The 18,319-nt window shown below is 40.3% G+C and overlaps 2 protein-coding genes across 3 annotated transcripts in view; one reads left to right on the forward strand and one right to left on the reverse strand.

The window, feature by feature from the left end:
- Positions 1-11,860, reverse strand: part of SMYD4 (SET and MYND domain containing 4) — a 39,421-nt gene extending 27,561 nt beyond the window's left edge. Inside the window, exons 1-2 of one of the 2 annotated variants that reach the window (XM_070772824.1) lie at positions 11,589-11,860; positions 10,683-10,828 (exon numbers count right to left, since the gene is read on the reverse strand). In XM_070772824.1, the coding sequence (XP_070628925.1) occupies positions 10,683-10,816 (134 nt within the window). In that variant the 5' untranslated portion in view covers positions 10,817-10,828; positions 11,589-11,860. The remainder of the gene's footprint in view (positions 1-10,682; positions 10,829-11,588) is intronic. The other variant, XM_019982194.2, reaches the window with a different exon arrangement.
- A 126-nt stretch (positions 11,861-11,986) lies between these two features.
- Positions 11,987-18,319, forward strand: part of RPA1 (replication protein A1) — a 46,411-nt gene continuing 40,078 nt past the window's right edge. Inside the window, exons 1-3 of the mRNA XM_019981772.2 lie at positions 11,987-12,155; positions 16,152-16,202; positions 17,912-17,990. Of these exons, the coding sequence (XP_019837331.1) occupies positions 12,123-12,155; positions 16,152-16,202; positions 17,912-17,990 (163 nt within the window). The 5' untranslated portion in view covers positions 11,987-12,122. The remainder of the gene's footprint in view (positions 12,156-16,151; positions 16,203-17,911; positions 17,991-18,319) is intronic.

An 18,319-nucleotide genomic window follows, 5' to 3' on the forward strand; every position in this document is an offset into this window, starting at 1 on the left:
AGATTCAGATCAAACAATTTTTGCCAAGAGTATTAGTACATTATTAAATCTGTATACTTTTTGCTGTTTCAAACCAGGAGACACATAATATCAAGCAATCAGTCTGACCACCACTGGGGATGCTGTTTGGTCATTTGATTGGTGACTGTTAGATTCCTCCAATATAAAGATAACTTACCTCTTGTAGTAAGTAACATTAATAAGTAATCTGTGGGGCTTTGAGGCCATGGGAATAATCTGTTTCCAGTGATCTTTCTTCTAATGGTTTGAGCATCCATTGATGATTATTGCCAGAATTCAGTTATTACATTGGGTGTTACAAAATGGTGATTTTCTAATTTTATCATTATTTTTAAACTTATTAATTAGCATTCTTATGTAAAGACAAATGTTGCCCCCTTTTCTTCTTTTACTTATGTATTTATTTGAATATCACCATGAACTTAAAAAATTCATTTTTATAAACCATTACCATCATCATACTTTTTGATGCTCAGACTGTCCTAAATTTGGACAGTGGAAACTCTCCAGACTGGCTCCTATGTTATTTTTATTTACATAAATCCATTAGTCTTTGAGCATTTCCTTGATTTCTGGAAAGTAGTCCAGCTGTACCAGTATAAAATCAAAACAAATGGAAAGGCAGTGAGTACAGATAATAACTCTGTTAAGGATTCCCTAGGACACTGCAGATTATCAGTGGGAGAGGTTCACTTGTCTCAGGAGGTCTTGATATTGACAAAAGGCATTTAATTGGAGAAAATATTCCTCAAAGACTGTAAATGGCAAAAAAGAAAAGTGCATGCCTGGCTTTAAGCTTTAAAGGCCCAATTCACATTTTCCTTTAACAGGCAAGCATATGGGAATTAGAAATTTAAATCTTTTTTGGTCATTTTAGATTATGATTGGCTAATTTTACAAACAGCTCTCCAGAACTAACTTGTTAAGTAAAGAAGTTTGGGGATGAAGTAGTAAGAGATACACAGAACAAATAAAAACAGAGGGAAAAATTAACTTCAGGGAAAACAAGAGTTGTATCAGAAAGGAAATGTAATTCAAAATATACTTTGTGGTTCACATGATATCTACAGAGACATAATGATATACACAGTGAAAACTGGTTTAACCAGTATCATATTCTATTAGCTATACAATTGTGGATCACAACAGACTGTGGAAAATTCTGAAAGAGATGGGAATACCAGACCACCTGACCTGCCTCCTGAGAAACCTATATGCAGGTCAAGAAGCAACAGTTAGAACTGGACATGGAACAACAGACTGGTTCCAAATAGGAAAAGGAGTACGTCAAGGCTGTATATTCTCAACCTGCTTATTAAACTTATATGCAGGGTACATCATGAGAAATGCTGGGCTGGATGAAGCACAAGCTGGAATCAAGATTGCTGGGAGAAATATCAATAACCTCAGATATACAGATGACACCACCCTTATGGCAGAAAGCAAAGAAGAACTAAACAGCCTCCTGATGAAAATGAAAGAGGAGAGTGAAAAAGTTGGCTTAAAACTCTACATTCAGAAACCTAAGATCATGGCATCTGGTTCCATCACTTCATGGCAAATAGGTGTGGAAACAATGGAAACAGTGACAGACTACTTTTTCGGGCTCAAAATCACTGCAGATGGTGACTGCAGACGTGAAATTAAAAGATGTTTGCTCCTTGGAAGAAAAGCTATGACCAACCTAGACAACATACTAAAAATCAGAGATATTACTCTGCCAACAAAGGTCTACCTAATCAAAACTCTGGTTTTTCCAGTAGTCATGTATGGATGTAAGATTTGGACTATAAAGAAAGCTGAGCACAGAAGAATTGATGCTTTTGAACTGTGGTGTTGAAGAAGACTCTTGAGAGTCCCTTGGACAGCAAGGAGATCCAACCAGTCCATTCTGAAGGAGATCAGTCCTGAATATTCATTGGAAGGACTGATGCTGAAGCTGAAACTCCAGTACTTTGGCCACCTGATGTCCTTGGAAAAGACCCTGATGTTGGGAAAGACTGAAGGTGGGAGGAGAGGGGGATGACAGAGGATGAGATGGTTGGATGGCATCACCAACTCAATGGACATGAGATTGAGTAAGCTCCAGGAGTTGGTGATGGACAGGGAAGCCTGGCATGCTGCAGTCCATGGGGTCGCAAAGAGTCAGACATGACTGAGAGACTGAACTGAACGAATACATTGTGAACTATAATATAGTTATGACAACAGAATGAGGGAAAAACAAAAATATACATGGAGAAGGCAATGGCAACCCACTTCAGTACTCTTGCCTGGAAAATCCCAGGGACGGAGGAGCCTGGTGGGCTGCCGTCTATGGGGTCGCACAGAGTAGGACATGACTGAAGCGACTTAGCAGCAGTAGCAGCAGCCTGCATGTGAATTGGGAGTAAGAGAGCTAGATTTGGCATCTAAAACTAAAAACTCAAAACTAACATTATTACCATACTGTTTAGCAATATGAAATTAAATACTGGAAGAAACAGTGAAAATAATTTTAAATATCAGTCTTTGGGGAACAGAAATGGGAGAAAGTAAGACAGAGAATTGCTGTTTTTCTTTATAAGCTTTGAAGTATTATTTGACTTCTTACATTATATGCATATTCTGCTGTGCTATGCTTAGTTGGTCAGTTGTGTCCAACTCTTTGCAACCCCATGGACTGTAGCGCACCAGGTTTCTCTGTCTGTGGGATTCTCCAGGCAAGAATACTGGAGTGGGTTGCCATGCCCTCCTCCAGGGGATCTTCCCAATCCAGGGATCAAATCCAGGTCTCCCACACAGCAGGCAGATTCTTTACTGTCTGAGCCACCAGGGAAGCCTGATATGCATATTACTCTGATGAAACATGAACTAAAAAAGGAAAATATTTCCACTTAATAAGGTACCATGTCTACACAGTTTTACAAGATTTTCTACCCGCTTTAAAGAATCAAATAATCCCTACACTACATGAATTATTTCAGAGCACACAGAAAGATGGGAAACTCTCCAATTCAGGCTATGAGGCTACCATAACCCTGATACCAAGAGCTGACAAATAGAGCACAAAAAAGAACATGCCATCTAATACCATTTCAGAACACAGATATAAAAATCCTAAAAATAACATCAGCAAATTGAATCTAGCCATGTGTTAAAAAAAATGATAGATAATAACCAGAGTTTACCTCCAGAACAGTTCAACTTTAGTACATCTACTGATACCAATTTTGCATTAACAGATTAAAGGAGAAAAAGAAAATGATCATTCCTCTTAGAAGACAGTAATATATAAAAAGAAAGAACTGATAAAATTCAGCACTTATTTATGGTGGAATGTAAGGCAACTTCCATAAACTGAAAAGGGTATTATATAATACTATATCCCTGTAGCAATGTCCTAAATGGCTATTACTATTCAACACTGCACTAGAGTCTGGTCTAACTAATGCTATAATTAAAAGGTAGAAGAGCTACAAATATTGGAAAGGAAGATTACTGCTTGCAGATATACTTCCTAAAAATTCTAACTGGACTGGCATAAAAATGATGAAATAATGTGAAAGCAGTTAGGTGGCCTGTTACGATTCCTAGGTTATGTTTATACCATCGATCATCAGTTAGATAATTTAATTGGGGGTTAAGTCTTATTCACAAGAACAACAAAAACCTTGTAAGAAGTAAGAATAAATCTGAGAGGAAATGTACAAGATCTGTATAAAGAAAATGATAAAAAAAAATTTTACTTATGGACATAAAAGAAGCCCTAAACATGTGGCAAGATATACCCTTTACTTGAATGAGGAAATTTAATATTGTAAAGATGTCAAATCTCCCTAGATGAATCTATAAATCCAACACAATTCCAAAAACCCAATGACACTTTTTATTGAACTTGACTGTCAATTCTGAAGTTCACATGGGGGAAATGTATATAAAAATAGCCAAGATAGTCTTGAAAAAGAAGAATGATCCTGTGTGTGTGTGGGAACTTGGCTTAACAGAGAGCAAAGCCACATTTGTACCAGACTTTTCTGCCTTCAAGTGCTCTTTCTCACTACATCTGGTAATAAAATCTCAGGGGAAACCATTCCTTGTGGTTGGAGGAGGACTGACCCCAATTTCACAAGAGGGTTGGGCATGTGGTACAGGCCTGGCCACTCAGAGGAGCCCACGCCTTTGGTTGAAGGGGTATGCATGCCACCAAAGACAGGTTGATCAGAGTCCAACCCAGACATTTTTTTTTGGCCAAAACTCTTGGAAAAGATGACCTCTTTTCTTGTAGTTATTAAGCTATTATCAGGGTGTGCTCAAGGCTACCAATGGCTATCCTGAGTACCAGGGGGAGAGAGTGCCTGACAGATGAAGAGATGGGAGTCTGATGACATCTTCTGAGCTCCTGGACACAACTTTGCGAAAAAATAGGCCTGCCTTTCTGCACATCCTGGTTTCATAGCCTGTAGATTTCCTAATTTGGGCTGGGTTCTGTCACTTGACTGAACGAATTCTAATATTATACTATAAAATCACAGTAATTAAAACTCTTTGGTTTTGGCACAGAAATAGAGCCTAGGAACACATTTACAGATAAGTAGGAATTTAATTTTTAATGAATGTGGCATTTTGAAGCACTGGGGAAAGGATGGACTATTCAATTAATGATGTCAGGAAATCATCTGGGGAATAAAACTTAAAACATTCCCTCACATCATATACAAAAAATAAATTCCAGATGGATTAGAGAGCTAAAACTAAAACACAGAGCTACCAAAAGAGTTAGAGGAAAATAAAACATTTTTTATAATCCCAGGGAAGAGTAGACTACCCTAAGACACATAACCCAGAAGCCATAAAAGAAAATGACAGATATGGCTGCATAGAGGTTAAAACACATACACACAATTTATGCACGAGAGACACCGTGAGTAAAAATTTTAAAAAGATAAATAATAGACTAGGAGAAAGATTGTAGCATGTACCATAAAGAAATACATAGCCAGAGTCATGAAGACTTCTTATGAACAAGAGAAAGATAAATGATCCACTAGAGAAATGGGCAAAGGACAGGAACAAAAAATTAACAGAAGAAACAGAAATGGGTAACATCGCAAATGGTGTTACTGTAACTAGTCATCAGAAAAACGGGAATTGAAACGTTATTTTGTCCTTAAGGGTGCCAAAAATTAAAGACTGTTGCTTTCTAATGCTGGTGAGAGTATGTTTATGATAAATGGGTAAAGCCTTCTTGGAAGACAATTTGGCAGTTATTTGTTAAATTTTCCGTGCTTATAACCATTGATACAACAAATCCTCTTTGAACAATCCATCTTAAGTTCTAAATATATGTACAAAAATATACATATAAGCTGTTCACTGCAACAGTTTTGTAACAATTAAAAAAAAAAAAAACCCACAATACTATTTTACCATTTCCCAAACACAAGAATCTTACAACAATTTAACACCATTTACTCATCTTGCCCTTTGAACTACTGATGTCATGTCTTTGAAATGTTTTAAATCCCATAAGACGTTAACATCATTGTTTTATTTTTGTCATCATTTTAAATAATTAATTCAAAACTATTTACCCACATACATACCTTTTCTGGTGCTTTTCCTTCCTTTCTGCAATCACAATGCTTCCTAACCTGAAGAACTTACTTCAGTATTTCTTAAATAAGCTCTGATTTGCCAAAGAAACAGTCTCTCAGATTTTTCTTTTGCATTTATTTTTGAAAGGTACTTTAATTAGGTATAGAATTCTAGGTGGGACAGTTTTGTCTTACTTTGTTTTTCTTTCACCACTTTAAATGTGCCATTCAGGTGTCTTCTAGCTTCTATAGTTTCACTGAAAAAAACTAGCCATCAGTCATATTCTTACACCCAAAAGGACAATGTACATTTTTTTTCTTTGGTTATTTTGCAGATTTCCTCTTTTTTTCACCTTTAGTTTTGAGCAGTTTGAGTCTGATGTCTCTAGGTGTGATTCTATTTATGTTTACACTGCCTGGGACTTGCTGGGCTTCTGGAATCTGTGGGTTGATGTCTTTTATCAGTTTTAGAAAATCTTTGGTCATCCTTTTAGAATATTGCTTCCATCTGCCTCTCTTCTTTACTGACACTCCAATTACAGGTAAGTTAGACGTTTGATTGTATCCTATATATCTCTGTATGCCATACAATTTTTTCCATTCTTCTTTTCTTCTTGTGTTTTATTTTGTTTTTCATTAACCTGTAAACCACTTTCCTAATCTAATTTTCCACTGCATCCAATTTTCTGTCAAGCTTGAGAATTAAGTTGATTTCAATTACAGTATATTTTGAATTCTGAAAAGTCTACTTTTTTGCCTCGATTATTTAAAAATTACTTTTATTGTGGTAAAATACACATAGTATAAAATTTACCATCTCAACCACTTTAAAGTATATATTCAGTAGTCGTATATACATTCATAATGTTACATAACCATCGTCAACATCCATTTCCATAACTTGTAAAACTGAAACTCTAAACTCATGAAAACAATAACCCTCTATTTCCCCCCACCCTCAGCTCCTGGCAATCACCATTTTACTTTCTGCCTCTTTGATTTTGACTACTCTGGACTACCTAAATTTGATTTTTTTTATAGATTCTGTTTCTTTGTTGCAATCTATTTTTTCATCCACTTAATCCATCTCCTCTAGTTTCTTCAACATGTTAATCAGAGTTATTTAAAAGTCTGTATGTAGATATCAATCGATCTATTTCTAATGTTAATTTTTTTTCCTCTTCATTATTGGTTATTTTTCTGCCCCTCTGCATGTTTAGTAAATCTGTGTTCCTGACACTGTGTACAAAAAACATAAGGAAGCAAGACAACATCTTCCACCGTCAAAGTGTCTCCCTAGACAGACAGAGTATGAGGGCTGGCCTACATTTATCCAATCAAGAGTTGAACTGGATCAGTGTTGGGCTACAGGCTTACTAAAACTCAGTACATCTGTGGTTTCCTCGGGGGTGGACGTCCTGAGCTTTTGGTTGAGAGACTAGAAGGTCTCTTGTCTCCTCATGCATGAAAATTTTGGTCTCTGCATGTTTTGAACTAAGATTTTCTTTTTAATAACTTTTTTTTTTTGGCTGTGCCACGCAGCACGTGGGATCTTAGTTCCCCAACCAGGGATCAAAAATGTATCCCCTGCAGTGGAAGCAGAAGACCACTGGACCTTCACGGAGGTCCCTAGGATTTTCAACTTACCACAACAGAGATGCAGAATCCAGCAAATGGCTTGAGAGGAAGATTGTATGTGTGTTTTTTGTGTACAAAAAGAACACAGGAAAGACGTATGGCCAGTGATCTGGAGGGCTTCCCTGGTGGCACTAGTGGTAAAGAATCTGTCTGCCAATGCAGGAGACACTAGAGACTCACATTCGATCCCTGGGTTGGGACGATACCCTGGAGGAGGGCATGGCAACCCACTCCAGTATTCTTGCCTGGACAATCCTATGGACAGAAGAGCCTGGGGGCCTACAGTCCATGGGGTTGCAAAGAGTCAGACATGACTGAGTGACTGAACCTGGATGTCTACTGGACATTGCCAACTGGAATATGAATCGTTCAAGTTCCTTCCCAAGACAGCTCCACCTGCAGCTTTCCCAGGTGTGGAAATTTCATCCTTCTACCTTTGCCCTGTAGGTCTACATCACGAGAGCCACTTTTGACTTCTCTCATTCTCTAATACACCATATTCCATGTGTCAGGAAATGCGATTAAGTCCACCATTGGAATTCAACCACTTCTCATCCCTACTACTACCACCCTGGCCCAAATTACTATCACCTCCTCTCTCACCTGGATTAAAGCAATAAGCCTCCCAACAAGTCTATCTATTATCCATTCTTGCTCCTCTTATGAACGTGAAAGTCGCTCAGTCATGTCCGAGTCTTTATGACCCCGTGGGCTATACAGTCCATGGCATTCTCCAGGCCAGAATACTGGAGTGGGTAGCCTTTCCTTTCCCCAGGGGGGATCTTCCCAACCCAGGGATCGAACCCAGGTCTCCCGCATTGCAGGTGGATTCTTTCCCAACTGACCCATCAGGGAAATGTTCCTCCTATAGTATACCCTCAACACAGTGGTTAGAGCAATCCTTTAAAACAGGGATCAGCAAACTTTCTCTAGAAAGCCAAAGAATAAACATTTAGCCTATATGGGCCAAGAGGTAAAAATCAGGCTGTTACATACATACTTCTACAACAAAAGAAAAAACATGCTTTTATTTGCAAAATTCAAAATTAATAGTAATAACTGAGCACATTTTTAAACAAGGTCTACTAATGAGAAAATGAAAACCAAAAAATTTTTAAAGGATCCCATTTTGCTAAACTGGAGCTCAAAGCCAATGTCCCCCATCATCAAATTGACTACAAATGTTTATCTGTAAAAACCATTCTTAGCTGAAGGCCACACAGAAACAGGCAGTGGGATGGATTTATCCTGTGCGATGTTGTTTGCTGATATCTGTTTTAAAATATAATCAGATCATATCATTCTCATCTCAAAACTGCGTTAATAGTTTTCTATTGTTGTGTAACAATTGCCACACATTTGGCAGGTTAAAACAATACCCATTTATTATCCTCAGTTCTGTAGATCACAAGTCCAGGTGGGCTTGCCTGGGCTCTCTGTTTAGGGTCTTAACAGGCTGAAATCAAGGTGAGCTCTTCTACAGAAGGTCTGGGAAAGAATCTGTGCCTAAACTCATTTAGGCGGTTGACAGAAGCCAGTGCCTTGCAATTGTGTGTCTGAGGTTCCCATTTCCTTGCTGGCTGTTAGCCAGGAAGCACTCTGGGCTTCCAGAAGCTGCCTGCATTCCTTGTCATGTGGCTCCATCTTCAAAGCCAGCCAAAGCGCATTCAAATCTTATGCTTTGAATCTCTCTGATTTCCCTTTCTGCTACCAGCTGGGACAAACTCTCTGCTTTTAAAGGTCTTGCTTGATTAAGGTTATGCCCACCCGGTAATTATATCTCAAAGTCAGCTGGCTTGGGACTTGCATTCCATCTGCCAAATCCCTTCCCAGCAGTGTTTAGGTTAATGTTAGATTAAATAACCAGGGGACAAGAATGGTGGGGGTGAGGGGCATTTTTAGAATTCTGCCTACCACATGCTGCAATAACTTCCTACTCAGAGTAAAAAGATAAGGCACTAATAAAGGGCCCACTTGATCGGGAAACCTGCTCCCAACTCCCATGCATGTCCCATTACTCCTCTGATAGTATTTCCTACCACTCGCCCTCTGGCTCACTTTGTTTATTCACTACTACCTGTTCACCCAACTTGCTGTTTTTTAAACCAGGCCGGATACTCTCCCATCTTAGGCTCTCTGCCCAGAATTCTCTTCTATCAGACATCTACTTTGCAAACTCCTGTATGGCGAAGATTCTGCTCCACTTTTGCTCTTTCAAGAGGCATATCTGACGATACCATTTAATACTACAACCTGTACTCTCGTTCCTAGCACTGGCTATTGCCTCCACCCCATTCAATTTTCCTTTTTTCAACTGCACTTATCACTTTTAACATATTATACACATTATGATGTTTATTTCTGTTCCTCCTTGGTAGTAAGGATCTTTGTCTGTCTTAAAAAATTCATTTATCTATTTTTGGCTGAGCTGGGTCTTTGTTGCTACCTGGGCTTTTTCTCTACTTGAGGTATGTGGACTTCTCATTGCAACAGCCTCTCTTGGTGCAGAGCCTGGGTTCTAGGACAAGTGAGCTTCAGAAGTTTCGGCACACAGGCTCAGCAGTCGTGGCTCCCAGGCTCTTGAGCACAGGCTCAACAGTTGCGGCTCACGGGCTTAGTTGCTCCGCAGCATGTGGATTCTTCCTGACCCAGGGATGGAACCCGTGTCTCCTGCATTGGCAGATTCTTTACCACTGAGACACCAGGGTATTTTTTTAAATGATGTGCTTTTGGTTTACTAAGCACCTAGCACAGTAGTTGGCATGAAACAGATGTTCAATAATAATTCACTGAACGAGGTTTTGGGAAATTGTTTCAGTTTCTTATACACATGTGTGTACTAGGTCGTGATGTACAATATGTTTCTTATTGAAGAATGTAGTCAAGAGTGTTTTAAAACTACTTAGGTTAGACTATATGACCTCCATGGTTCTTTCCAAATAGAATTTTTTAATTTCTATGTGCAGCCACTGAATCTGCACTGTATCCTTTGGGATATGGCAAGGTGTACAGCCTAGTAACTACCTCAAGGCATGACTACTGAGACATAATGCTGACAATGACAAAGCTAACAAGCATCCATCCACCTGCCAATGCAGAAGACTCAAGAGACACAGCTTCAATCCCTGGTCGGGAAGATCCCCTGGAGAAGGGAATGGCAACCTGCTTCAGTATTCTCGCCTGTAAAATCCAACGGACAGAGGAGCCTGGCGGACTACAGTCCAAGGGGTCGCAGAGAGTCTGACATGACTGAGCACAGACATACCTGTTCTATTGATATAATAGGTTAGAAAGAACTGTGGAAATAGCAAGAACTGCTGAATGCCCCAAAAGAGAAAAATCTGCACTTAACTCTTCCATCAGAAAGAGATATAATCTGAGAGGAAGTCATAAAAGAGAACACTTTCCAGATCAAAACTTCCCTGACTGAAGCTTTCATTCACTTACTGAAGAAGCGGAGATGAGTGAAGAAAGAGATCGTGCAAAGTCTCTGCTGTAGAAATGGTGACCTGAATGGACTTGGGGAGCAAAGACCACTTCTGAAGTATGTATGATTTCCACTCATCCACGGGCAGATCCATGCTACTGTAGATCTAAAAAATGAGTGAGAAAACAAGGAATTCAGTTTTCTACAAATGCATAATTTCAGAAAATCGATTTCATTCAAGCAAGCATGAAGCAACAAAATCAGATCTTGTAGTCTCTTCCTACAGTTGTTTACATGCCAAGCAAGGATGTATCCTCTCCCGCACCAATTCACATCCCTTCATTCAGAAATATTTACTGAAAACTGACTTTGTTCCCGGCATCGTATTAGGAAACCGTTATACATGATGAATCAGATTTCTTACACAGTTCAGTTTTTTCTTTTCAATCCCGAGGTCACTCCTTTAGTTCAAGCCCTCACCATTTCTTGTCTGGCATTCTTTCTCGAGTGTCTTTAGTCTTCAGGCCCTCTGACTCCCCCTCCCCGCTCCCCCTTCCCAATTTAGTCCATCCTCCATACTGAGACAGATGTCAATTCTCTGCCTTAAATTCACTGATGCTCCTCCTAGAACTTAGGGAAGCCCAGTGCAAACCCTTTATTATTTGACCCCTGGCCCACTTTTTGATCAAGTCTCGCTTTTTCCTCTATACCCTACTATCCGAATTTCCACACATCCTTCAAGATGGTGGAAATGGTTCCTACTCCGGGAAGCCTTCCCTGATTTTGCCACCTGTGACGACAGGAGCACACTTTGCGTCTCTCCTGGGGCCCAAACCACGTCTACACTGAGTTAAGGCTACGCACAGCAGAAAACTCCCTCGACATACTGTGCTCCCCTCTGGGAGTAGAGACCAGGTCTTATTTACCTTGAGAGACCCCCCACTGTGCCAAGCTCAGGGTCTGGCACCTGCGGGAGCTCAGCTCGGGGTTGCTGAAAGAAGCGAGTCACTGCTTTGACTACATTCAGTAGCAGAATTATCAGGGAACCCCTCGAACACGCCTCTGGGCCAGCAGTCTGTGGCTGCCAGCCAAAGGCCGAGCGCGGTTCGTTTCCTAGAGCCCGAGGGGAAAGCTCCCGGAACCCCTCCGCCCTGCGCCCTTGGCGGCGCCCGCGTCACGCTTCGCGCGCCCCGCGGCTCGGCGCCCCGCCCCCAGGCCCCCGCCATCCCGCAACAAGGCCCGGGACCCGGACTCCGGTGGGTCACGTGAGCCGTGTGCCGCGCCTCAGCCAATGCGGTGGCTGCTCGGCCCTCAGACCTCCCCGTGCCGTGCGCACGCCGGGAGGCGGGGGCGGTTCACGCAGCTCCTCCGGCCAATCGCCTTGGAGCGCGCGGGTCCCCGGGAGTAAAGCCAGGCTTGTGTTGGGGGAGCCGGAGCGCGGGAGTTGTTGCGGCGGAACCATGGTGGGCCACCTGAGCGAGGGGGCCATTGCGGTGAGGCGACGCCTGCGAGCTGGGCGCGGTCCGGGGTGGCTGTGGGCCCTGGGGCCGTGCGGGTGGAGAAGGGGGAGAGAACACAGGAGCTGGAGTGATAGCGGGGGCTGGGGAGGAACCACCGGATGACTCCCTAGAATCATCAGTTAACGTATTTTTATCGTCATCTTTTTAAACATGCTCATGTTTTTCCTGCTTAAGGAATTGAAACAAAGTAAACTATTGATTTCCTCTCATCTCTCTCCTGCAGCCACTTTTTCTTCTTCCCTTCCCCCATCCGCAGCGAAACTTTCTGCAAGAGTTGTCAGTTTTCAGTTCTTTTTCTTGCCTCACATTCCCCTTTAACCGACTCGAATTAGTCACTCCCCTCCCTGATCAGTGTTCTTGCCTGGAGAATCCCAGGGACCGGGGAGCCTGGTGGGTTGCCGTCTATGGGGTCGCACAGAGTCGGACACTACTGACGCGACTTAACAGCAGCAGTAGCTCCCTGATCGCTGTAACCCTGGCTAAAGTCAGCAGTGCCTCCTGGGGTTGTTAAATCCAACAAACACTTTTGAGATCTAAATTTATCAGTTCTCAGCAGCGTTTGACTATTGGGCAAAGCTTTCTTCCGGTAGCATCCTCTTTTTTTGGTTTCTATGGCTCAGCTTGGCTTGTCTTTCCCCGTCTTATTTTCAGATCCTTCTGTAAATTTTTCTTGACTCAAGGCTCAACCCTAGGCCCTCTTCTCCCAAAACAATAAAATTACCGTCTCTATGTCAGTTGCTCAAAAGTTTTATTTTTTGTCCAGGGCCAGCTTTACTCTGAAAGACAAACCTCTATCATCTGTGTACTTGATATCTCAAAGACATGTTCCAACATGTTCCAAAGCAAATCTAATATCTTCCTAAATTTGGGCCTCTGCTGTCCCCTGGCTGGATGCATGGCACCGTTATTCATTAAGTTATGCCAGCCAGAAATGGTCGAGTCATTCTTTCTATAAACTCTGTCACCCTGGCTGTCCAGTCCGTACCTAAGTTTGGTCTGTTATGACTTCACCTATGTCTCAAATCCAGCTACTTCTCTCCAGGCATACTGGCACCCTTGTTTGTGCCTGGCCTTCTCGCTTTTACCCAGCATAATCTTCCTCCTGCCATTCCTAACAGCATATTCCTACCTGGTCTTTCCTTTTTTCCAGCTTTTTTTAAAGTAAATTGTAAATTCCTGGTATATTTCATACTCCTGCCTTCCACAGGGGCTTTGAACATTCTTTAACCTGTGCCTACTGCCTGGGTGGTGCTTTTTTAAAAAAATTATTATTGTTATTAGATTTTTTATTTTTTATTGGAGTGTAGCCAATTGACAATGGGTTGTTCTTCATTCTTCTCCTGTTGATTAGCATAATCTTCCAAGTCTCCACTCAGTTACTTCCTCAAAGAACTCTTCCTTGACTCACTTTGCTAGGCTTAAGTCAAAGTATTTTCAGATCCTAATTCCTGTTTGTTCACCTATTATCTGTGATTTCAGGCAAGATATTAAAGTCTGTCTTTCCTCTTCTGTCACAGGCTAATCATACCTAGTACCTGTTGCCTATGATTAGTGGAAGGATTAAATGAGCTATTAAAGTGCCTAGTCCATGTCTGATACATAATAAATGTGCATTACTTGTTACTTTTTATTAACAGTCGCAGATATGATTTTACATTAAATATTGTTCATTTCATTAATGTTAGTTCCTTTCTGTCTCCCCCCCACTGGATTGTAAATGCTCTGAAGCCTGAAATCTTGTTTGGTTTTTTTGCTCAACACAGTCTGCCCGATTCCTGGACCAGTGCTGGCCAGTATTAGGTGCCCAATAAATGTTTACTACTTGCGTGTGAGGCAGTGAAAAGAAAGGGACAGAGGTGGATGAAGAGGCACAGTTGGCAAAGTGGAGTGAATATTTTAATACATTAAAAATGATAAACCTTGAGAAGTGATTGCAAATTGTAGTCCTTGTTTCCTTTATAGCCGCAACCCTGCATCTTTAAGACAAATCAGGAATTGTTCTTTACTTTTAAAAACAGTGACTAAGGTATTATTTAAATAATTTGCTGAGTTAGTTTTTGTCATGTTCAAAATTGTAGTATTACTTAGATCTTGTTCATAAACGACAATGAAAATTTATATGTGTGTTTTGGTAGAGAACCTTTGTCAAATTTCTCATCTAAAGCAAGTAATATTTTAGTTCAAAAGACATAGACCCCCAAAGGGCAACTAATGCACACAAATAGTAGGGACATTTTCAGCAAGAGCTGTCATGAGAGATTATTCATGAAACTATTGTGGTAAATAGAACAAATAGTATTTCTATCTTAAGTAATTAGGTAATACAAAGAAGGGGGAAGGGAACTAATATTTTTGATCATTTCCAATGTGCCAGATATTTTATTATAGTCAGTACTTACAGTAACCCTGTAAAGTAGATTTTTATCATTAACCCCGTCTTACAGACGAAGAAATTAAAATGCAGAGAAGTAGTTTGTGCACGAGCTGAGGATTTGAACGCATACTTTTGAGCATTGCATTCTGTTGCTTTGTGTTTTTTTCCTTCCAGTTTTACGGAGATATAATTGAAATACCGCACTATGTAAGTTTAAGGTGTAGGGCATAATGATCTGAAACCATTACCACAGTCAGTTTAGTGAACATCTGTCACCTCATACACATGCAAAAGAAAAAATAGTATTTTTTTCCTTGTGATGAGAGCTCTTAGGATTTACTCTCTTAATAACTTTCATATTTAGCATCATTAATTATATTAATCCTGTTGTACATTACATTGAGCCTGGTACTTATCTTACAACTGGAAGTTTACCTTTTGAATAGATTTGTTCAGTTCCTTCTCCCTCTACTTCCTGCTTCTGGTAACCACAAATCTGATCTATTTTTTTCTTTGAGTTTGTTCATTTTTGAAGTGTAATTGGCCTACAAGGTTAGTTCCTGGTGCACAACATAGCGACTTGATATTTCTGTACATTACAAAATGATCACCATCGTTGCTTTGTATTTTTACTAGCAATGGTAATTTGGAATGTTTAAGTCAGTTCTGTCTTAAGTGTATATGTCGTGTTATATGTCCCAGAAGAGTAAGTCTTATATTCACTATTTATTGATGGCACAAACGTTAAGAGTAGTAAAGAAATACATGTATTCTGTTTTAGACTCAGATAGAACAGAAAGGTGCTTGATGAAATTACTAACCTGCCCCTTCCCCTAATTCTGTTCCCCAGTAATGGCTACTTAAAAATCAGACTTCTTGGCAGTCCAGCAGTTACAGTTCTGTGTTTCTAGTGCAATGCACGGGGCTCAGGTTCAATCCCTGGTCAAAATCTAAGGTCCCACATGTTGTGGGGCATGGCCAAAATAAAGATCACATTTACTGAAGTTTAATTAGATTTACATAAAGTAGAAATTATGTTGCATAAGATTTGCACACTATTAGTCTGTAATACATACAACTGTACACAGTAGTACATCAAGCCATATGTCGTTTGATGAATTTGGACAATTCAAAAAGTATAGAAGGACACAGTGCAAGGTCTGCCTCCAACTGGATGATGTATCCCCCATCACCCAGTTCCTCTTACAAGAGGCAACTAGTGGTATATAAACATTTTCTTGAGGCTGCATAATACTCTGTTTTAAGGGTTTGCTATACTTATTTGTCTGATTCCCACTTAATGGACATTATAGGGAAATAAATGTGCTGTTATGAATAATGAGTACATATGTGATGCCAGTATTTTATGAATACATACATGAAGTAAATGTATATTGTTGGTAAGTATGAATCCCACTTTTATAATTTGTCCAGAGTGATAAAGAACTTAAAGTGGATTCTCAAATGGTAAGCTCTGAAAGGAATCTTTTACTAATGTTATCTGTGGTTTGTTCCAGATACCAAACTAAAAATACGTCAAGTTTTAAGCATGATTTGAACACCTGTCTCACAAGAATCCGTTTTTACTTTTTCAGGCCATCATGCAACAGGGAGATACATCTATAAAACCCATCCTCCAAGTCATTGTGAGTATCTCCATATTTTTATGTCAAACATTTTTTGAACTTACATATAATTATAAATTACATTTCATAGAGGACATACAGTCCACTTTAGGAAATTTGTCCACTCTAAATTCTCTTCATCGTCACAAAATTAGTCCAGTCCATGTTGTAACTCTGAGAGAGAAACTGGGCTTTATTTTTCTGTTATGTTAGTCAGAGTTTGATCTCTGGAGGTTCCAATTTGAAGCTTTGCTTTTCTCTTCTTTCCACAATTGGTAGATACTGTATTGCTACCCATTTTTATTTAAGAAAAGTATCATTTCTGTTTTTGCTACAACATTGTTGTTATTCCCATTTCACAGATGATGAAACAGGCTCAGAGAGGAAGCAACTTGTCCAGTTTATACAGTAGAAAGCAGTAGAACCCTGATTTGTACCCAGGTGGTCTGACTCCAGAGCCCACCTGCTGAACCCCTGCTCTTGATTATCTCATCTTAGGAACAGCTTTCTAACCCAAGTTCAGTGCGTCATCATTCTGTTATTCATAAATCTTGCCTTTGTACCTGTCATTTTTTAGCCTTCTAGATAAAGTATTAGAATCTTATAACAAGAACACCTGCTACCTGTGAGCATCTGGAGATTATAGGATTCCTATAAACCCTTCAAAGTCAGTAGAGCCCAGAGTGAAATAATCTCTACATAATATAGAATGTGGGCTTTCCTGGTGGCTCAGCAGCAAAGAACCTGTCTGCCAATGCAGGAGACTTGGGTTCGATCCCTTGGTTGGGAAGATCCCCTGGAGAAGGAAAGGGCAACCAGCTCCAGTATTCTTGCCTGGAAAACCACAAGGAGAGAGGAACGTGGCGGACTAGTCTGGTTACAAAAGAGTCAGGCCTGACTTAGCGACTAAACAACAACAAAAACACACCATTACTTCTTCCTCCTTGGTGGTTCTGCCCTGGGGTTTGTCTTGCTCAGATCTGTCTCATATTTGGCTTCTGGAGCTCTCTACCCAAAAAAAATTCTTCATTAACCCTATCAGTCATTTAAGGAGTTCTCAAATTTTGCTGAGGATTTTCAAAATCAATAGGAGCAGAAATCTGGACCACGATTGCAGATTCTGAGTCAGTAGGCCCGATGGTTTATCTCTCTGTTGCTCCCAAACTCATTACCAGTCTTCTTAAGGCTGTTTTCGTATTTCATGTTCTTCGGAAAGCTGCCTCTGATTTTCTTCAAGCTGAAATAAATGTCTTGGCTCTGCTCGCATGTCATTATGGGCACACCTCTGCTATTCTCTGCCTCCATCTTCACCCCAATTGTAAGCCTCTTCAGGGGAAGGATTTCCCACCCCCCACCTCCCCACCCCCCGTTTTGTATTTTTGTCATGTTTCCTCAATAGTACCTTACCTATATTAGCTGCCTTGTTGTATGATGTTTTTTTTTTTAATTAAATTTTCAATCAAATTTGAATTAGGGGAGAGAGAATACAAGAGTATTGGTAACTTACTTTGTTTTTATCTGTGTTGTGTTTAATAATGTTAGTAGAGAGAGGTTGGTGGGAGAATCATCAAGTCCAATTTTCTTTTGCTTGGATTTAGGTGTCAAGAGAGTGGGCAAGCAGCTCTGTTTCTGTGGGACTAATGGCAAACCCACTCTCCTGCCGCTTAGGTTTACTTATCCCTGGGGACTGGGCAGACAATATGGCTAATGAATCGTGTTTTCTCTCCTAGAACATCCGTCCCATTACTACAGGGAATAGTCCACCCCGTTATCGACTGCTTATGAGTGATGGATTGAATACTCTATCTTGTACGTATGATGTATAAATCTAGGAGTTTGTATTTTAATAATGAAAGCGCACCCAGCAACCTGATTGCAATAATTGGAACATTCCAGAAGTCTACATTTGCTTGTCTGTGTCTTCAGTCAGACAGAATTGCAGCTGCCAGAAAGCATTCTAACAATAGACTGGGTCTAGTGGAAAGCTGCCACTTGGCTTAATTAATTTTCTCTAAGTGGTGCTCTGTGCTTCCTTTGATTAATTTCCCTTAGGATGATATTGACATTTAGTGGGTATGATGGGTTAGCTGTCCTATACTTGTCTTTTTGGGGTTTTATTTCTGCATTGGAAACTTTAC

Source organism: Bos indicus, chromosome 19, assembly GCF_029378745.1.
Source record: "Bos indicus isolate NIAB-ARS_2022 breed Sahiwal x Tharparkar chromosome 19, NIAB-ARS_B.indTharparkar_mat_pri_1.0, whole genome shotgun sequence".
Classification (NCBI taxonomy): Eukaryota; Metazoa; Chordata; class Mammalia; order Artiodactyla; family Bovidae; genus Bos; species Bos indicus.